This window comes from Haliaeetus albicilla, chromosome 1, assembly GCF_947461875.1.
Source record: "Haliaeetus albicilla chromosome 1, bHalAlb1.1, whole genome shotgun sequence".
Taxonomy (NCBI): domain Eukaryota; kingdom Metazoa; phylum Chordata; class Aves; order Accipitriformes; family Accipitridae; genus Haliaeetus; species Haliaeetus albicilla.
The window spans coordinates 64,543,673-64,566,987 of NC_091483.1; the positions used below are offsets into that span (position 1 = coordinate 64,543,673).

The window sequence follows — 23,315 nt, forward strand, 5'->3', positions numbered from 1 at the left end:
TGTAAATTTATACTTTTTTATACTTCAGTAGTAATTTTAAACATATTATCATGTTAACAAAGGAGGTACATATTGAAGTTGTTTACAGCAGAGCCAATCAAGTCTCTTCTACTGGTTAGACTGGTGTGATGTTTCCTTCATAGAATATCACAGAAATTTCCCCAAACAAACCAGTTATATTTAGGAAAAAACACTGTGCTATTTCTTATCTATGACTGTATCAGATACTTCCATTAGTACAGAAACTGTGAAAAGAAGCAACTGAAGTCTATCCTGAACTAGAATCAGAACTTGTCCTTTCTGTATTCTTACACTGACAGTAACTTTCATGTAAACAGGTAACAATTACCTTTCGGTGTTTGTTGTGTCCTTTGAAAGGACCACTTGCCATTGAAGCTAAGCATAATCAATATATACAGTCAAGTCTTATTCTGGCATTTCATGGTCTGAATCTCTGCCCATGCACATATTTCACAAGAAATCTAGATTTATTATGTAAACTAATTCTGGATTAGTGGAATTCCAGTGTCAGTGCCTGCAAATCCCCAACTTTTCCAGGTGGAACCAGACCCTAAACTACCCTGTCCTCCCTTTCCTACAGCATCACAGTGGAGCCCTGGAATATTGATTTATATTAGTGAAAACATTCAGACTGTTTCTTTGTGTTGATATCTTCTATATGCTATATATTGGTAAGATGCATTGCTTAACTTGTCTCCAATAAGACCTTATGACCAACATATATGTTTATTCTACAGCAGCATACAGTACTGAGAAGCAAACTAGCCTTTCTTCAGCAGAAGCAGTTATAGCCTACTGAAATATTACACAAGACAAGTGATATACACCAGGTGTACTGAAAAGCAAGCAGGCCAGCTGAAATTCATCTCGATCAGCATTGCCAATCAGCATGTGCAAGCTCCTACTAATTAACTGAGGTTGTAACTTTTCCTTATTTTAATCACCCCAAAAGAATACAGTGCTTCAGACAGTGGAGTAGCAACTGAGAATTACTTTAAGTTAAATGCATATAGTATTAAGGAGTAACCATAACATCCTTCCCTCACATGTATTTTCACAAATAGATATCTTGAGAGAGAGAGGATGTCAGCAACATGCCTTGGGCAGGCAGGTGTAGAAGCCACAGTGTTTATACCCCAGTGCAGCACTCAAGTCTCTAGACTTGCATCAGCTGTTCTATTTCAGATCATAAGTTGGGGGGGAGGGGGTGTACTTTTTTGTTGTTGTTGTTGTTAAACTGCTATTACAACATGCCTGGAGGTAGCTGAAGACAGCAGAAGTAGCTTCAAATTGGCCCTATATGAAAGTTGCTCCTTGCTAAGCCACATTAATGGCTGATTAGAAGATCAGGCTATGTATCATTTTTTCATGTTAAATTTGTACACTGCTTCAGGGCAGGGAGGCACGAAGTAAAACAACATTACACGGTCAGCCTCAGTACTCCTATGGGCTTCCTACTCCTTTCAGAAATCAAATTACATTCAATAAGAGTATTTCATGGCAAGGAGTGAATGACAGCAATATATTAGGCTTAAAGTTGAGAACAGGCTGACCAGGGAATACAGAAAAAACACAAGATTGTTCTGTATCAAGCACACACAAGGATTCATAAGTTAGTTTTGTTTTAGCAGGACCTTCAGCAGCAACATCAGCATGAAATATGCTGCCACCAGTAGGTGTTTAAATAGCATGAAAAAGCAAAAGAGAGGAGTAACCCTGACTATCTTTTCAACAGTTTAAGATTACAACTCTTGTTTCCTCTCACGCAGAAGGGCCAGTCTGCAGCACTGTACTGGTCTTGCCTGGAACAGCATGCAGCATTATGTAACTCATCCTTAGCCAAGCGCTGCTGGCATGTATTTCCAATATCCAGATTTTTAAAACCTGAGACAGCAAATGATTAAGAAAGTGCGAGGCGACCATAACATCTTTGAGGTATGCAGTTTAGTCCCACTTGCTGCAAGAAGACTTGTGCAACATTACCTCAGAACACAACAGATGATCTCACCTACAAACATAAAGCCATTTTTTACCTTCTTCCCCTAATAAATAAGGTACCACACTTCAGGTCACCTTCTACTTTCCACAAAGAAGGAAAAAGAGTTAAAAAAAAAAAAATACACAAGGCAGGGGAGAAGCTTTTTTGTATTATAGGGCAGTCTACAGGATATACTATACATTAAAGGTCAAATATGCCATAACAGTAGAGAAAAACTACTTTTTTTTAAGGCAGTTCGTAAAAACTAGTTTTGGTATGACTCAGGTTAGCCTGACAATAGTAAAGCATTCATGAACACCAGGTTTGACCAATACGGTTTTACTTTGCTACAAAATCAAGTCCCAAGGGACAATGCTACATCACAGAGAATGCAACACCCTACCTATTCACCAAGACAGGTCAGAGAATTACCCAGTTGAAGACCCAGCTGCACTGATTTTACAGACTCCCTTACTATTGAGACTAAATACCTACACACCTCTCTTCAGACAGCAAATTGATATGATCTCAGCCCATTAGAGGGGCAAAAAAAAAGAGAAGACAGACACCCTTGAGACACAGAACTTTCAAAGATAATTGTACAAAGACTAGTATTCAGACATCAAAACAAATGTTCATCTGTCCCCTTTACTGCACTCACAACTACCACTTCTTCAAGGCCCTTGTAAAAAAAATACTGAAGATGCACCTTGGATTTTAACCCAACAATAACTTGACTAAGCTTGACTTTAGAATAGCTGAAAGGCTCTGTAGGTGTATAAATACTGCTTAGTTAAAAAGGAGACAGTCAAAGCAAATACCATACAACAAGCATATACTGGCATTTAAAGAACAGGCACACACAATAATAGAAGCCTGAGGACTTTCAGAAAGCAATGTTTTTCTATGCTTTAAACACCTATGCTAGTTCCTAGCCATTCCTCTAAATGGAGCTCTCTGTAGAATTAGATGATGATATTAAAAAATTTAAAAGATCGCAAAAAGTGTAAGTAACATCAATTAAACTAAATTGACAGTCTTGTTTTGTACTAACATTGAAACTGTGTGGCAACACAGCAACAATAGGCTAGATGCTGATTTAAGCTAAGATATGATTCCTTCCATGAAGGTAAAACCTACAGCAGCCTTGAAATTCCTTTTAATTTGCACCAGTACAGACAATGCCTTAAGTATTCTGCACCAGGTAGAGATACCAAAAGCCTGCCAAGTGCCAGAAATATTAAAAAGCAATATTCTGAAGCTGCTTCTCTTATTTTATTAGGCAATATTCAAACCTTTGAATGGAGCCAATCCTCAGGGTTCCATTCACTGTACAAGATTCTGCTCAAGCAACTACTTAAAAATAACGTCTTTTTCTTAATCCTAAAAGGAGACAAACAGCAATAACACACTTACTATACCATAAACCGTGTTTTCAATTTCTTCCCTCAAATCTCATCTGTCCACATCACCAATATCTTAAACTGAAAGCAACTTTAAGCTATTTGACAAATACTTAAGGCAAACAAGCAAGCTTTATGGGAAGGAATGGGCAATTCTACTCAGCATAAACTAAGCAGCAATAAATCCAGAAGACATTTCTGCATAAGCGCTAATGGGCACTGTCAAGGGCACTATTTAGAGCTTGTAATTCTCATGCAGATACCTCAACAGACTACTTAACAAAGTTTCAAATTACTGATACCATCATTTACACTACCTTCCACCCTCTTGTTTAATGCTGTCAAATTGCATTAAACTGGCACTATAAGCTAGCAGCACATAAGAAAAAAAATAAAGCAAAATTCCTAAAAAGTCTAGTAAGGAAAAACAGTATTTTCCATGTTAACTAATAGTAAATGAAAGTAGTTTATTCTTTGAGGGGCTTCATGCTTTCTAACAGTCACCAGATGACTGTTAACACCACTTGGGAGTCTCACTCTAAGGGCCTTCCCTGTGGTGCAACTTCAGTTTCCTCAACAGGGTGCACTGTAAAGCCATTATAAGCAGACACAATAAGACCAGACATTCCTCTCAAAATCTTTTTAGTCTTACTCACACTGCTCACAACATTCAAGAAACCTGGAACAAAGATATACACAACAGACAAATGAGATACTTCTGATACCACTATAGCCCAAATTTTTGAAGAGTTACTTAGAGGAACAACTGTAGGAAGATAATTTTCTCTGTTAATTTAGTTGCAATACTTTCATTGAACAAGATCTTTAGTGAATAAGTATTTACAGAATATTTGAAGAGATGAGGCTAAAAATCACTGGTTAAAACGTACATACTTACTACACAGCAAACATTTAACCAATGTATTACTTCAGACTGCACTTATATGACTTCCTACATTAGCAGAATGAACCAATGGTGTGTTCCTAGTTTCACTCCTCTTTTGTTCCTACTTTTAGCTGTTTGACTAATACCAACTTCTAGATCTCTATATGCTCACCATTAGCACAACACTTTCTGAATGGTGTGGAAAAAAATCCCAAAAGTTAACTATTTTTCTCCTAACAACTCTAACATTCCAGACCTCTAGGAATTTCGTTTTTAATCACTACATCCTGGAACATATTTGGCAATAAACACTGTACTGCTTATTAAGTACTGTCTTTTGATATTTGGAATATTTGGCTCAACTTATTTATTTCATTCAAATCAAAGTGGGGGAGCAATGGCGGTATTGGGTTGTCAGTCCATTTCCCTGTATCCCAAGTTTAAAAAGATATTACAAAATGCTTTGGACTACGAATTCTAGCTCTTTGTAGCCCAAAGAAAATTTACATCAAAGTGGAAGCACAGTGGACTTTCCACTTACTACAATGTATAATAAATGTTTAAAAATAGCTTGACAGCAATTGTTAGGGCTTACTAAATTAAAAATATGCTTATCTGGAATTCAGCACTTGCAACAGCCACCTTCATAAATTACAACCTCATATGGATGAGTGTGTAAGCTAGCTTAGTTTACTTACAACACACCCAGCACTCAAGAGGAAATTAACACTAGCTGGACTGAATGAGTTTTTAGTCAGGTTTACATATGCCTATAAATAACAGTACCAAAACAGATTCATGAATATTCTTTACGAGGTCATCCATTTACTACTCTAAACTCCTTGGTGGAAAAATTGTTGAATTATGTCCATTTCAATAACCACAGCTGTTCCTCTTTACCTACCTTCAGACGTTTTCCAGCGTTTCCACAGATCTTCAATGGTGATATGTTTGTCTTCTCTGTGCAGGTGACTATGTTTATTAGAGGCATCCTTGTAGTGCATATCTTCCCTTAGAAACTGAAGAAAAGGGAAAAACATCATCTTCAGTGCCAAAATAACAACTTCTAAACAGAAACTACAAGGAAATTGGGCAGAGGAGAATCTTTACCATCTCTTCCCCATGCAAGCAGCACACAACTCATGTAAGTTGACTACATCAAAGACTCAGAAAGCAAGTTAAACACTCTTACAGGATTTTATTTTCACAATGATAAAACCCTAGAAAAACTGAAGGAGCAGTTGCTAGTATACTAGGTTTAACAACATTATTAGTACGCCTTAGATTTACAGTGATTACAAGAATGCACCACACGTCACACTGCATACTTCTCTATTCTGAAGACGTTTAACCAACTTCACCTACTTGAAGATAAGACCATGTAAGATTTGAAAACGTGCCAGTCCTTTATGGATTAGTAATACCTGAATCCTGCTATACCAGTTAAACGCAACTGTTTGAGGGATGAGAGAAAGGTATTGACTAAGTATTACTAAAGTCATTTGATTAGACAACAAAAATGTTACTTCTATTTCATCAAATTAAAAAACAGAATTCATCTCAGGGTCAATTTCCCTCTTGCTAATCATTCCTCAGTGGTTACACTCCAAGCACAGAAGCATTACACAAAGCTGTTTCATTCTCAGTAATTAATGGAAAGCCTATGTCAAAATACAACACCTTGCCTTTTAGTAAACATGATGAAAAGGAAGATCCTGCAATCACGTCACTTATAGCAGTGTTGTATCAGTATTTCAATGAGTCACTACAAATGGGTTCTCCAAATACATACAAGAAAAAAAAGCATGGAACTGTAAAACCCATTTTATTTTCATTTCACACAGGCCTAGAAAAGTTGGAATACTGGTTAGCAAACCAACTCCCATTAACAGTGGAAACCTTCCATAGTTATCAGTCCCTAAAAGCACAGCATGAGCAGTCTCTGTGGGTGGAGACCTTAGTACTAGTGCCAGAAAACTAACATGAGCTAAGTAATCTTCCACAGTAGATTGCTCGCTTTCTTCAGTTCCTGAAGGATAAAGCCGCTCAAACTAAAACAGCTATAGATAGTCATGACAGCTAACTCAAAAAACAGCTTTTTATGTAGCTGGTTGTATGTCATCACCACTTCAAGCAGAGGTGAGGAAGACAACCAAGCTAGCGATGCACTGCAAAGATCCCACTTCTTAAAATTTACTCCTAGTAGTAACTTATCTGCAGAGCTTCCCACATAGGCACCATTCCTAACAAATCTACAGATTATGTCATTCAAGAGACTGCAGGAGAAAGTAGTCAATGTTCAACCATAATATTTACTCTTAATAAAAAGAGACAGTGTATAATAGCAGAAATATGCAAGGGAGAACTAACATTTATCAATTTCCCCTTACTAAAAACTTCATTCTTACCAGGAAGAAAGGGAATCTAAAAATATGGGAAGGTATCCAAGTTTCTCCTCTAACTGTTAGACTTGGGATAAAGTACTAGTTGCCTTCCCTAATCCGATCATAAAGCTATACATGTCTTTTGGTTCCAAATACAGATTGGATGCAAACTCTCTCTCATTCATCTACCACTTTGAAACTTTTTTGATTGTCAGATATTAGCTTTCTAAAGCCTTTTGATTGCTAAAACAGTTCCATTTAGACCATACAAACTGCACAAGCATTTTTAACTCCTCTTCCCTATGTATATTAAAGGGCATAAATACAGATATATCTACACACGTGTATATACATGAGAAATATAGGAGAAATTTATGAAATATGTGAGAACAATTGAAAATAGCAGCCTGTTGGGGCAGAGGCAATTACAGGACTTCTGAAACACCATGGACCAGCAACTGTAAAAAGGGACAATAAGCACAGAAAAGGACTGATTGCTGTAACTATATGCAAACATAAAAACATCTGCAGTATAACACCTCTGTTGCATATTCCATAGACCCAAGTGTGAACTCTGAGTACTTCCCAAATTGGCACAACTGCCATGAAGCTGGCAATTTCCACAGCTAACATGCAACGTGCAAAGGCGTATTGTCTCATTCATTCCCACTCCATGTTTATTAAACGGTAAACTGAAGAAAAGGAATCAAACAGTAAGAAAACAAAAAATCTTCTTATTCACTAATGTCTCTGAGCCCTTCCAGATTAAAGTACAGTCTCACAGCTGGAGCAGCAGGAAAAAACTGATGTTTGCCCACCTCACCTTTCCCCTTCAGACTGCAAATACCTACTGTCAACTACTGTCCCCAGCATGTCTTTTGGGAACTTGTGAAAAATGTACTAAAAAGCCAGCAAAAAATGTATTATTGGTCCCTCCCTGTAAAGACCATCTCCCTTCATATGGGGGTTAATGTACACGTTAACACTCTTCACACTTCTAGCAATTGATGATGCACTGCCCTTGGAGATTCCAAATGTCAGGCATGGACATTTGTTTTAAAAACAAACATTGTAGGCTGATCACACTTCTGAAGAGGAGCAGAATGGAATATATGCTGTATGTAAAGGTTTCAGCATACTTTGGATCTCCTCAGCTAAAACTCATACCTCAGATCAGTTTTATTCGTAAGAAACAAACTTGCTTCTATCTGTACTGCTAGTTGTCAGCAACCGTTGTAAAATACTTTACTTTAGGACATTTGACCAGTTACAGGTGCTGTCAAGGAAAATGTGAATGGCTGTTAACAATATTACATAGAGGGTTAGGAATAAAGAGAAGGAAGATGCCAACTGGTAAGCAGAAAAGCTTCAAGGTGTTACATCTCATGCCAAAGCACTATAAAGGTACTATAAGAAAGCGTTCTGATTTAAAAAATGGGACAGACACAGGTTACTTTAACACCCAGATAAGCAATGCAAACAACAGTTTATGGAAAACTTGCAGCATTTCATGTCGTTCTGCTATGGAGCCCGCAGAGGGAGCAAGAGTTAACGTATGAATCCAGGTTCTCAACACACTGCTGGAACACAACCAGCTATGCTAACAAATTGAGATAAAAAATAAAAAGCCTGATTTCAAATTTCATCACAAATACAGAAAATAAATCCAAGTTCAAAGCACAAGATTTCCCGGGAGAAGATGGCAACAGTGGAAAAGATCTGATTTATACTAAGAGACTGTTTAGAGTATTTGACTAAGTCCCTTTTTTAAAAAGGGACTGTCAACACACACACTTTGTAAGCAGTCTGCATTTCTAAACAGTATGCAGTTACTCCTCAGGGGGAGAGTTTATGCATTTATGAGAATTTCTTCAAGAAAAAAAAAAAAAAAAGAGCCCCTCTTCTGCTGTTCAATCCTACCCATATTGCTCCCAGATCCTGTGAGAATAACCACAATGACTTCCATCCAGTGTTAGAGAACCTTGTTGAGGTCACAACCCTAAAGTTAGTGTGCATAGCTAGAAAGAGGCAGTCACATTTCAAAGAATGAATGTATTTACTAATGAAGAGATATATGACATCAAACTTCTTTCTTTTGTTTAAAAGATCTTTGTTTCAAAAGTGGCCTAATATGGAAGTTCTCCTTTAAGAAAAGGAATTGTGTTCTAAATTGAAGAAAGCCATAAAAACAGAACAAATCTGGTAAAAAGAGAGGATTTTTCTGTTCCTTGTCATGGCAGCTAATCTCTCTTCTGTTGCCCTGGTCATTAAGTATACAAAGAAAAGGTTAGAAAAATAACTCTAAATAGGGAGGTTAAAAGAATAAACTCTAATAAAAAACATCTAAGGATTATCTTAGCCAACATAATTACTCAAGAGAGAGAAGGCCTTTTTAAGAGTACAAAGTTCAAACCAGGAAAGCAGCAGATAAGTTACCTAAAAACTCTGTGGGAAATAAAAAAATCATTTGTCAAAGTAGTTACTTCAAAAACAAGTAAAGAGTAAAAAAAATACCACACCTAGACTTGAAATTGGAGTTTTGATCCCAAAAGTACCATAACAACTGTGCCTCTACAAAGATTCACATCCCAAAGACCAAGGTTCAGCAGTGTAATAGGTGGAGAGGAAACTTTCTCCTCCCTGGAGGCGACAGGACTTGTGGAGCCTTGGAGAAGAGTTACAAGGCCTGGTACACCACAACCTTCCTCCTTCTTCAGAAAGCCTTTAGTACCGTAACATTCACCAAAATCCAGTCAACTCATAATCAAAAACTAACCTGAAGCGAGAACCACCAAAAGACCAACTCCAACCCTTACAAAAGGGGGAAAAACGACACACTAATACCCAATACCTGTTTGACATGGAGATAGCACTTATAAACCAAAGCCACATGCAACAATACAAAAAGTTAAAATATGTTAAAATATGGACATTGTAAGAGATGCTTGCTCCTTGAAGAGCAAATGAAAAATTGCATACTTTTGCAAATGCCAGTTGAAAAGTAAAATTAACCACACTCACTAACTGCAGAAGGTAGTACTCATGTGCTATGTTTATATTTTGTTCTGGGTGAAGACTCAAGTTTATGATTTTCAGTTTCACCAACCTAAAATAGACTCTCTAACTGACAAGTTTACTTTAAGAGCAATTAGTGGCTAAGTGTTACTGTCTTCCTTGAGCACCTATTCCTTAAACAGTGTTATCTCCTTCAGTTTTATTCTTTCAAAAAAAAAAAAAATCTGCAAAAGTTGCAACTTCAGTTCTCCTATAATCCTAGCTCCAGATACAGCTGGTCACTGTTAGCCTTTTAGTACATTCCCTCCTGTCTACCGCTACCAGACTCGTTGCAGCTACTGCAATGTGTCGCATTTATTTGACTAAGTTATGACGGCAAGTGTGCTTTTTAAAGGCAACATACTACGATTCAGGTATGACAGAGTTCACAACTACCTAACCTGTAGAAACGGCTTCTACAGATGTTACACTGTAAAATAAGAAAATTCATTTAAGCATAATAAAAACATTAGTAGGAAAATGTAGGACATAGCCATGAAAGTGTTACCGAGTATATTTTAAGTAATCTACAAATTCTATTGAAAAAAGATTACCGCAGCTCAAAACAAAATTGTAGCTACTACTACTGGATATACTTCTAGTGCAAAGCAAACTTTGCAATCTCTTCAAAGCCAAGTTAGAAGCAGGCATTTCATTGTAACAGGACTAAATGCCTGCAGTGCTGCACAAACAGGTGCAGAGAGCTACATATTAGCTTAAGTACCTCCAAGGAGGCAAGGCATGAGGTACAGCTGATCCAAATCACATTGGAACAGGTTTCTATGCAACTGTACCCATGATAACACAGGCTGCCTCTCTACAGGACTCTTTGCAGAGGCACAGCTGTAGACTAACATGGTCATAATGTTTTCAGGCAAGACCTGGCTTCTACCTATCCTGCTCTGAAAAAGCCAGACTGGGTAGACATGCTCAGAGTTGCTCAAAATACTTCAGGAGGCTAAAAGACACTCTGCCTGGGGACAAATACATTAGCAGTTGAATGATAAAATTCAATGCAAAAAAGACCTCTATTAACAGATCTACAATGAACTAAGGGAATCAAAGTAACCCAATAGCTTGGGGGGGAAAGGGTTGCTATACTGGTTAGGAAGCTCAAAATACCCGTTTGAAAGATCCGTGTTCGAAACACAATGTTCTTGCACAGTGAGATGAAAAACACACTCAGAGACATCCCAGTATTATGCAAAACAGTTATGTTTTCAGTTTCTGAACCACCGCAGCAGGTATTCTCTGTCATGCAGAATTTTGCCTAACCAGCTAACACTGAAGTATAAACTAGTTTACGGAAATAACACCAGTTTAAGGACCTTTATTATACAAATGATGAAGATGAAACCAGAATACTACAGAAACTTTAAAGGACATTTAACATCTTGCTGAGTGTACATTTGCAGACAACAAAATGAAGCAAGAGCTCAGTCCATAGCAGAACCTCTGCCGACTGGAATTGTAACACCTGGGGTAGGCTCCTGAAGTTTAACAAGGCCACAAGATGCACTAAACGGAGACCAAGCTTATGAACTATGTCATCCTTTTTTTTAACATCTGTTCCACATAGCTGTACTTCTCCCCCACCTCCAAAATCTTCTGCTAAATCTTTACTCCCTGCAAGATGTAACAATCCAAAGGAAGAGAAATTCTGCACATAAATTCGCTTTCCTTCCAGAATACAGAAGGGCTATTCACTTAGAGTCATCCCAAGTTTAATGTTAAATTCTGAAAGTGTTTTTTCACCTTACACTTTATGCTCCTAATATCCAAAATATACATACTTAAAATGGGGGCACCACACTATCTTGGCATCTAGCTCTTCAGGATTTCCTCTCATGGAATTTCTTGCAATTCTGCCCAAAGTATTTAGTACTCACTACTGTCCAGAACAGACTATTGAAATGAATAGGTCTCTGGTCCAAACTAGTAAATCATGCTTCTTTCATTTTTTATATCCACAGACTTCTTTCACCAACTCATCTTTACACAAATTGAATAGGCAGCTCTATTTCAGCAGTAATTCAGAAAATAATTTCACATTGAAAAGTTACATGTTAAATTTCATTTCTCCAGATTCTCCTAAAATAGTCATACTAATGCATAATATTTTAATTTAGCAAGCTTGTACAATAGATTGTGATGTATAGATGCACGTACCATTTTAATTGCTAAAAGAAAGGAAGCATAAACAACCGAGAATATCACTAGCATATTAATTACATTATAATAATAAGTAATAAGAGCATGAACTGGTTCTCCTTTATTACAAAGCCTTTAATCACAAATTAGCACTAAAGGGAGGGTATACTGAAGCATATGTTTCTGAGCTTACCCCGGTTCTATAAATTATTTATTTTTAACTGAGTAGTTTACACCTGACCTCTGTATCTTCTCCATTTTTATTCCTTTCTGGATTCTTCCTTTGACTTTTTTTCTTTTTTAGACTCCACCTCTTCATCTTCTCCCAAAAAACACAGCATACTCTCTCAAAGACATTATGTTTGTTCCACCTCTCTTGGATTATTTGCATCCTGGGTGCTAATATGACCTCAAGCCCTCAAACAATAGCTTCACAGAGCCCATCCATTCAGAGATAGTCACTTCAAAGGAAGATCTTGGGCTGTCAAATAATCTGCCTGTCAAACTTATTATAGCCAAAGTGCTATATAACTATTGCTATTCCTTATCAGATCATACTAGCAACTTCTTCCGCTTTAATCACTGTATAGAAGACAATTATCCTCCCTGGTTTAGGCCACTAAAGCTAGATTCTTTTTGATTCTTGCCTCCAGACAGCATGTTGAAGTCAGGCACTTCTGCATATCAACCCTGAGGTTCCAACTACTTTGACTCTAATGTTAAAAGCCCTTCTCTAATCATTTCATGCTTTCAATACTGCAGTCTATTCCTCTCCACACAGTATTTTTTGTCTTTTTTTTTTTTTTTTGGTGGTTTTGTGTGGGGTTTGCTGGGTTAGGTTTTTTTGTTAAGTAATTATGCAAGTGCACTCAAAAAAAACCTCAAACAAAATACCCAAGATATTAAGTGATCTATCCAAAGATCCCCACAAAGCTGTAAATTCATGCCATTAGCTTTGTGTGACATTAGGCACACAGTAAGATATTAATATTTCAAAAACATCAACTTATTCTATTTCTACAGAGAGATTCCTTGAGGAAATGACTTGATGTAGGATCTACATATAGAGGTTCTTTTGAACCAGGAAAAACCTATGTAAATAGTAAACATATAAGTCTGTCTTACTGCTTGTGCCTCTTCATCATTAAAACAAATCATGTACACGTGGTGCAACAGATGCTTCCTGAGGCAGATAGCCTCCCACAACACATGACTAAAACCTCGGTTAGTAATACACCCTCCCTTTCAGTTACCCTTTTACAGCCTACCTCTTTAAATCAGTTTAAACAATTGCAATCTTCTGTATGTTAATAATAAAGTAATAATAGCAGGAGCTAGATTTGATAGGAAAATTCATATTAGCCTGCCCTAATGGTACGTATAGTCTTTCTCCACATCCCTCCTTTTTCTTCTTCTCTGCTGTACCATACACGCTCTCTGGTTTTCACACTGTAATAGCCTACTTTACAGAAATTAGTAACTGCACAATAAAGCATACTCTACTCTAAAGTATGACACAAATTTATTACCTAAACCTTTTTTTTTTTTTCCTTTAAGTTATGCTTCTTGTTTTGAAGTGCATAATTCTATGTTGAAAATTCAGGGCAAGTATTAGAAAGTTACGTGAATCCTGAATGCAAAAAAAAAAATTTCAAACATATGAGTAGCTATGACAAAAGCTCTTTTCCCCAAGAATTTTATAATAACTAGATTTAGAAAATTATATTCTAGTGAATTTAGAAGTTCAAGCTTTTTCATCTTTATAAATCTCTTAAGTTATACCATCTAGTCTAACTTAGGTAACAGACCAAAGAATAAGGAAAAAAATATCTAACCAGCCCATGCTCAGACTAGAGCCCCTCTATCTACCTTAGAAGACTTCAACAAATCACTCATGTGTTTCTATGACTAATAAATCCTGTGCTAAAAATTTAGATCAAGTTTCCCCACATCAATTTCATCAAGGTCAAATACAAGCTTCTTTCCAGTCCACACAAGGTAAATCCAAAAGGCTTGCAGCATCAGACAATTTCTGAGGAAGTAAAAAGTTTCTTATAAAAGTTCAAGTTTTCTTGTATCCTAGAGAAACTCTTTCTCTACAGAATGATTTTCTGAGAGACTTCATTTTACAGAGGAAAAACAAACTACAACATAAAACAGGGCATGAGGAAAATTAGGAAGAATTGTAGCCTTCAGATGAAATGTCTGCAATCGCTGTTGGGAGTTCTCAACTGGATTAGCAAATTAAAATACTTAAAATACATAGTTCAACATCTTTAGCTCTTGTTACCTTCCCCTCTCAAAATAACTTATTTACAAGAACTTCCTTCCTTGGTGTAAATATACACTTGTAATTTGTAACATTGTTTTAGTGCTGATAAAACAGCAGAAAGTTAATGTACTTTGTCACATTTTTCCTGCCAAATAAAAAGCCAATGAATATCTAATCAACATACTCAATATACTGCTCTTCCAGGAGTCTTGCAAGCAAAAACCATGCAGCATGAAACAGGAAATCCATTACCCTGCTGTTAAGTAAAATCACTGTATTTCATGTAAGCTTTAATTCTAATAAAGTATTTTTTTAATTATCAGTCTTCATTCTTAATCACCCACATTCTTAATTTACCCACCGTGACAGGAAAAAAATAAATAACCTGGTTTTGAAATAGTGTATATTAGGACATATTTAGTATATATTCAGACCTACTGTAATCAGGTAATTACATAACTAAGTTGTTAAAATGTCAGATCTTTTAAGATTATGGTAAAGATCCAGTAACAGTGCTGCAACAAGAACATACAGATTACTAGTTGAACTTGCAACTACACTGCATTTCTAATTAATTTCAGGTTTGCTTTTAATGTCTTAGAAGAAAGTCCTCTATGCAAATACATATTCATCACTGATTTGCATGGAAACTATATGTAGCAAAAAGCTAATTTTGGGGGGTTTATTAAATATTTCTTCAATAATTAAAAATGAACTAGCAGAAAAAAGGGCTAGATTTCAGTCTTCTTATTTTATGCAGAGTAAGTAGTTTGAATATATAGTTTCACTCATTTCTTATTACCCCAGCTATAACAGCATCCCTCATGAACTGTTCTAATTTCAGTCATTTTAACAGGTTTTAAGAGTAGCTTCTGTTGCTTGGGTTTATCTCAACATTTCTCTGGAGCAGGAAGAAACTTAAGGTCAGATATAAAGATGGTCCACTGGATACCAGGACAGATCTTTTGAATACTACTAAAAAGTTTCCAACGCATAAATATTTCAGTATTTTCTTTTAACTTTCTTAACTTTCATGTATAACAAACGCAGCACAAGTCAAGAGAATCACACAGTGCTGAGAAGCTCCTGAGAAAGCTCATACTCCCATCACTAAAGTTTCAGTTTGCAGACTGGATTGTGCCTGTCCCAATCATTAATGGCACTAACCAAACATTCTGCAATAACAAGAGCTAGACTATTTCCAGTGCCTGAACTACCTTGCATGACACTCCCTAAGGTACAGAGCAGATTTTTCTCCTCCAAAGTTAAAAAGTACATGATTTTATTCTGGACCATTCTCTCCACTGTACTGTATTCCTTCAGAAAACTTGTATCAACCAAGCATCAATCACTGTTGATGCTGTTTGTACATAGTCACACAGAAAAGTAAGTAGCATCACATTAAACTTGACAATGATAATTCACAACTTAATTCATTCAGGGAGAACAATCTTCCCTGAGATGTTACAAAAAAGGGAAGAGAAATCAGGGCTAGATTCTTCTCCCACTCACCTCCAGTGAGAATGGGCTTCAGAACCACATGGCAATACCCTCATTTTTAGGGGACAGGAGATGAGGGGACATCTTCACTCCCCTTCCTTTCTCAAGCCTGTACCTGACAACTGCCAGAAAGCAAAAGAAGCAAGAACAATGAAACTACACGGGTATTTCCATTCTTACCCAGTAATTTTGAGAATCCCAATGGTGAAGTTCAATAAGTGCAAGGGCAAGTCCTTTGCCAGGACCACCACGAGCCTGCCTATCAAACCCATTCAAGCACAATCACAAAAATCTTCAAGGCAGGTCTGAATAACCTTCTTTAGTTCATAGGACTTAATCTACCATTAACCTACAGCAGGAGGTGCTTGCTACTTGCCTGTAAAATGTAAGCAAAAACACATAAGAAAGCTTTCTAGACTGCTGTCTATAACAGGTATTGTTGTGCACCATGAAGTGCCTGGAACAGATCTAAGGTAAACAGAAAAGCCCACCAATGCCTTAAGCAAGAAAGCCTTGGAGCAAAAAACCCTAAAATTCCAGGTGGCAGGTCACATCAACTCTTGGTCACCTCACTGCAAGCTAAACCAACACCATTTGCCTACCTCTTACACTAATCACAAAAATATCAGCTTTTATACAAGTCATATAAAACTTTCCTTTAGGCTAGAACAATGGACAACAATATTCCATTTCAGACAATTCTAGAATTCAGACTTTCCTTCCACATTTGGCTGTGGGAAGGGCTGAATTAAGAAAACCATCAATGACTACTCAAGTGCTGGAACATAAAAAGCTGCTATATAAAACGGGAAAAAAACGACAGACCTCATATATACAGAAGCGAAGGCTTTTTACTCCTACCTCATCACTTTCATCTACTTCAATACCACCATCTTTGTCATCATCCATTTGCTTATGGATCATGCGGAGAGCTTCTAGGCTGAATCGATCTTCCTCAGTAAAGCACGGTGGGCTGAGTGAACTGCAGGGATCTAAAGCGGGACGGGGAAAGAGGAGGGCAGAAAAAACAAAACACAAATATTAGCTACTGTCACCCTATGATATAAAGCTCCCAAGCAAGAGAAAGGGCTTAAGTTTCTGTACATGTACATGTACTTCACTACACATAGCCACCAGGTCATAGATGTGAAATTTAGCTGTAAAATAATAACTCTTACCAAAAAAGTGAAGGGAGGCGGGGGAGGGGGAAATCCAGGAAGGAAGCCCAAAGAATAGGCTGGAATAGTTTGACTCTTGGGATTTTTTTTTCCCACCCCTGTAACTGCTATCTCCACCTCTTCTTCTGTATATCATCCACCCTTAGAAATGTATTACTGCAACAGAAATTAAAGTCACTTTGTTTTCCAATTTCCTTTCTGAAAGCCTGGGCTAAACAGAGAGGAGTGGAGGAAGAGAAAAAGAATTATCATGTCCTACAATCATAGCTTCATAAACAAAGGGATGGTAACCACACTGCAGATCAAATTCAAAGTAGATAGTACTACTGAATGCAAAATATTCAAGGACAACTGCAAGAGAAGAAAGCACACCACAAAGAAATTTCAACTAATAATAGTACATGATATCTCAGTCCTGTATGCTCTTATCAAAAACAGCAGAGTCACTGTGGAGCAGGATTCCAGGTCAAAACCAGCACGTTTTCACTTGCATTTGTGACTGAAGCTCATGATTGGTGCAAATCTGGTGGCTCTGCTTCCACCACATCAGATTGTTATAACTCTGTTCTTCTTTCCCTTCCACAAGGCACATGCCAAACACTCCAAAATTCTATGATGCATATGATCAACCATCATTAAGACTGGTCTTTCACAGACCTTAGCATTAACTTATAGCTAGCTATTTCATTAATTCTGATGTCCCAAACACCATCAAAGAAAAGAAGGTGGAAAAGGATACAGAAATAATTTTTTGAAAGTTCAGCTTTAATAAGATAGTGAATTCCCACTGTAATAGCCACTATAAAAAAATGCACTGACTAGTCCCATAAACTGGTACACTCCACTTTAATCATTTCAATGCAAATACAAATTGAGGCAGCATATAAGTAATTGCTTCTTCTAGTCTATCAAAGGATTAAGCTTTCATGTTACTACAGAATTTATTAAAGGCTCATTTATGTAAGTACTGAAAAGGAAGCAGCACATGGAGAAACAGATAGGATCGAGAGTTTGCACAGAAAAATAAATTTATCATTTTACTACTTCCATACCAATGGAGTTGACATGATTCTGCTTTTCTGTCTGTCGTGGTTTAACCCCAGCCAGCAACTAAGCACCACGCAGCCGCTCACTCACTCCCCCCCATCCAGTGGGATGGGGGAGAAAATCGGGAAAAGAAGTAAAACTCGTGGGTTGAGATAAGAACGGCTTAATAGAACAGAAAAGAAGAAACTAATAATGAGAATGATAACACTAATAAAATGACAACAGTAGTAATAAAAGGATTGGAATGTACAAATGATGCGCAGGGCAATTGCTCACCACCCACCAACCAACACCCAGCCAGTCCCCGAGCCGCGAATCCCTGCCCCCCACTCCCCAGTTCCTAAACTAGATGGGACGTCCCATGGTATGGAATACATCGTTGGCCAGTTTGGCTCAGGTGCCCTGGCTCTGTCCTGTGCCAACTTCTTGTGCCCCTCCAGCTTTCTCGCTGGCTGGGCATGAGAAGCTGAAAAATCCTTGACTTTAGTCTAAACACTACTGAGCAACAACTGAAAACATCAGTGTTATCAACATTCTTCACATACTGAACTCAAAACATAGCACCGTACCAGCTACTAGGAAGACAGTTAACTCTATCCCAGCTGAAACCAGGACACTGTCTATTATAAATTTTAAAATAATCAAAAATAATGGATGCTGATAAGACTCAGCTTGCATAAGGCTACAAAGCAGAAGTATGACAGTAGCAACCATGGCATAGCTGGAATCTCAGACATATTAACAGGACTGACCCCTACAGCTAGACATGAGTCAATGCATTCTTATTTTATACACCAGTTTTATTTTACAGAAGTTAACAGTTACCTGTTACCTATGCCCATGTATCAATTAAAAAAACAAAAACAAAACAAACAAACAAAAAACAAACCCCAAAACAACAAACCTCACTGATACTCTCCCAGAACTGAGAGATGCTTATTTTAGAACTACTTCATATAAATCATAAAGACAAATTACTGAACATTAAACTAGGCCAACCACAAACAATTTTCAGCTTTGTAATTCAACTAATATTTCCTGAAAACAAGTGAAACTGAGTAATTTTTTTAAATAAAAAAAAAAGATCTATTTTATTTGTCCATCTTTTTTCATTAGAGAAGGTTTAATTTGCATAATACACAGGCTTTAGATTTTTGCCTTGCAATGAAAAAGTTACTGTCATTGGGTGATTAAAGGACTTATGCCTGTAATACAGAGTGCTTGGTGTAGAAAGGCTTCCCTTGCAATAGTAATGAATCACCTCAAAGTTCTGCTAATAATTAAATTCCAATAGCCATGAACAAAAAATAGGACACTACTTAAATACAATCATATATCAGATGAACCATCTTTGTACTGCAAGATTAAATCTATACTATGCTTTAAGTTAAAAGAAAGCATAATTTTCAGAACAGATAAACAGGTCCCTCAAACACATCCAACTTGTTTAATTTCTACTTAGTTCTTTTCTTACATAGAAGAAAACACGTCACATAAATAGTGTTCAGTTTGCAAGCACCCACTCAAATGTTTTCCATTTTGTTCAGCTGAAAGCCCAGCTTTTCAAATAAAAAAAGGTTTTCTCAGAGTACATTTTCTCAAAACTGAGGCTGATCAGTTTATTAATCAGAGTACTTATTTATCTTAAATATGCCTTTTTTGGTTATTTAAGCATGAAGGCACTTTTAAGAGCTACAGCTCTTCTTGAGAGAAGTAAACAGGCTGCTTTTGCTTCAAATGTCCCATGCACTGGCTCCAGGAACACTTGATCTCTCCCTTAAGAGATTATAGCATTCCAATTGCTCCTTTTGGGACTGAGAAACATGGAATAGGACCACATCTTGACTGAAATAAAAATTAACCCACTCTAAACAGAATCCAGGTTTACCTTCAAGCTTATTTTCATATGGTAAAATTAAACACTCCCAGACTGATGTCACTTGTCAGCCCCCTTTTCAGAGAACAATATCAAACCAAAAACAAATTACAAAGCCACAGCCTAAAGAATAAGTGAAAAGCCTTTCACAAGCACACCTATGAAGCCGTACCAAATCTAAAAAACAGCCGACGGAAATTTAATCATCTGCAGCTCTGCAGAAGATTCTAACATGCAGTATTCTGCCTCATTTGCATGGCAGAAACAATTCAAATTAACACTAGATGAAGTATGGTTAGAAACTTCTCAATCATCCAGTTAATTAAGATAAAAGCCAAGAGGAAAAGTCTCAAGATACAGCAAGCACCATAAATGTAGGCCTGAGGCCCCACAACAAATTATAAGACTAGTTGATTAATTTTCCACTTTGAATCCACCCTATTGAAGGTGTTCTGGGATTCCAAACATTCTACTGTACTTTAAGGACAAACCTAATTGCACGTCTGGACCAATTTCTGTCCTAGTCTGGTGTCTTGTCATAAATACCCTTAGTCCAAAATCATCATCACAGGAAAGAGCACACAGAGGATACCACCAAGTTCACTCAGGGAGTGAACCTGATATCTTAGAATTTGACTCTTCCTTTAACAAACAGCACAGAAGAATTAGCAAAGCAAAGAAGAGAGATACAGTTTAGATTAGGTGGACAAGAGGCATACAAGCACACCATATGCCACTCTAGGCAGGAGTTATTTTACAGCCCAGTTTTTCATGTTGCTCAGAAGTGAGGAAGTTTCAGAACTTCTGGTTGTAATAAGGAGGGAATCTGTTACTAAAAAATGAAATGTCAAATTTATGGCTCAGTAACTGCCCCTGAGCTCTGAGGCAAGAGGAGAAGGTAGTCTTCACCAGTCCGCACAAAGCCACGGGTTCAGACCAGTCCTACAGGAGACAGTTTGATAATGAACCGAGTACAGAGGTATTCAACCTGGTATACAGGAAACTTTGTATTTACAGATAAGAGGAAAGTTAACACTTAGCACTGTTTTACCGCGCACCCCCCCTTCCCCATCCTTTCCCTCCCCCTCTTTTTCAACGAGGCTAAGATAAGGCAAGACTACAAGAAAAACTTCAGCTTGCAATTCTCCCAAACTTTAGAATCATGGCTTTTTCATCCCATTTCCTGAAGGCAATAGGAGTTAAAGCGCCACTGTCAACACAAGCCAGTAAGGAAAATTAGTTACAGCTATCTCTTCCAGCACTCATGTCAGCAAAGCCCCTGAAATTTATTTTAGGAATACACCATTAGAAATTGTTCCAAAGCAAAAGGGTATATGCACCTCACACAGTCTTTCTATCCTGCACTTACTTTTCCCTAAACTGTTGTGAGTGTAACAGACTTCAGAATGAAAAGGACTGACAGACCAACAAGTAGCTAATAATCCTGCTGTTCTCTTGCACACACATCATTTTGCATATGGACACTGGAGCGTAAGAGTTACGACTGTGCCAAAGCCTGTGGCAAGGGGACCCTAGCCAGGCGTTTGCAGTTCCAATCAGGCCTCCAAAATGCCTGAGCCCTTAAGTCTTTTTGATGCCTCAAAGAGCCTTTTTAAGAATACAGGGACACACAAAACCTTTATGATTTTCAGAGGTACCTGGAACAAGATACACACCTCCAAATTTAAAATTTAAATGCCTTTAAATTTCCCCATTAGTTCACTCAGAGCAACTTTGCAGTTGGGAGTTATTTGGAGAGACTGGCTACTACACATCATATTTGTCCTGTGAAGATGTTCAGTGTTCACCAGGAAGAGAGAGCATTTTTTTACACTAACATATGGCAGTCCTATGGAAGCCCCCAGTGTTTCCATGACTGTCTTTTTCTAATGAATTCAGGAGTGTACCATGTTCTGCTAGTTTTATGATTCCTCATTCCTAAGAAGCCATCTGGGATAAAGGGAAGCCTCACAGAAAAGGCAAGCACTATACACAAGTGTCAGCTTCCTAAGTACAGACTCTCAGCTTAAAATAATTATATTTCAGCAAGCCATGATGACAGAAATAGGATTTCTTTGCATTTTCCAGAGCCAAAGCAGGTGGCCACAATACCCCACCCCACCCCCCCCGCGAAATGCGTCTTCGTCTAACTGGGATTTCTGTTTCCTTACATTTCTTTTGTGCTTTAGTTTTACACTGTACTTTAATACATCACAGTTTCTTCATTAATTCAATGTGATTCCTTTCAAGGCAAAAAAAAACTGTACAAGAACAACAATTATTAAAGACCTGAGTACAAATCTGAGTGTCAGGTACAGTAGGGATTACTGAAATCACTGAAAAGCAAGCGTTCTCAAGAATTTCACCAGAAGTTCAAAACAGCTACTCGTAGTAAAGGCAACAAACAAGTTGCTTTTATCTTAAATCCTTACATAAGGTGTCATTAAAATCTTCAAATACTTGAAGAGACAGCCTCAGAGTGAGCTCTGTTTAATCTTTCAATTAAAAGCTCCCAAAGCAAATCACTCCTACTCTTAATAATTAAACTCCTCCATATGGCAAGTAGGCCGAGCAGGATATAACAGTTAACTTGACAATGTCATTTGTGACATTTATTTAAATGATTAGAGTGAAAAATAAAGTTCATCACTGCAGCACATCTTTCCACTAAAAACATTTAAAAAAACAGACAAAATTTTGACAAAAGGGGCAGAATACACTTATCTTCTAATCACAACACCAATGTTACTTAAATTAGCTTCCTGAAGAGGAAAATGTCATAATACTAATGACAGCAGGCAAAGGGGTGCAATCAGAAAGTAGATTCAGGATATTGTTGTCTTCAAAGAATTTTAAAATGTGAAGTTTCACATTAGGCTTTTCCACTACTCCATATAAGAAATTCAGGTAACTTCTGAAACTGTTTATAAACTCGTGCAAGAACAGCAGATGAGACTCATAGATGAAACTCCTGACTACAAAGTCCACTATCTGAAGCACTTGTTTCTGAATACATGTGTAATGCTTAGTGACTGGTAACACTTCAGTTTAAAAAAAACCCAAACCAAACCAAACAAAAAAACCCCCACAAACCTAACACCCCCCCACCCCACCCCCCAAAAAAACAACCCCAAACAACTACTTGCAGTTCAGCTCCATGAAGCTGCCATATTTCTTTCAAAATCCACTCAACATCCTTCAGCAAAAAAAGATGACATTTCAAAAAACCTTAAAATAAATATTACCACTTCAATATGTATATAAGTGATCTTTGCATGAGAGATCCAAACCTGGTTTTGTCACTATTGACAAGTGTCCATTTATTCTGCTATTTCAGTATCTTTTAAATACATGCAAATCAACAATACTTTTTCCCCCCACATAGAAACTTGAAACTTGATGAGGCAAGCAAGGCTTTGATTTTTCCTTAAATCACCATTAGCTCATCTCTACTTTCTCCACACCCACAAAAAAGCTGTCTAATTCTAACTTAAATTTCATTTTTTATACATAGGAAGAAAAAAAATCAGTGAAATCACAGTTCATTATTTAAAGCAGAAATTCA

The 23,315-nt window shown here is 37.3% G+C and overlaps 1 protein-coding gene across 3 annotated transcripts in view; it reads right to left on the bottom strand.

Annotated features, from left to right (window-relative positions):
• STIM2 (stromal interaction molecule 2) overlaps positions 1-23,315 on the bottom strand; it is a 77,914-nt gene that overhangs the window by 19,462 nt on the left and 35,137 nt on the right. For all 3 annotated transcript variants that reach the window (XM_069792237.1, XM_069792256.1, XM_069792247.1), the window contains exons 2-3: positions 16,511-16,641; positions 5,193-5,307 (exon numbers count right to left, since the gene is read on the bottom strand). In XM_069792237.1, the coding sequence (XP_069648338.1) occupies positions 5,193-5,307; positions 16,511-16,641 (246 nt within the window). The remainder of the gene's footprint in view (positions 1-5,192; positions 5,308-16,510; positions 16,642-23,315) is intronic.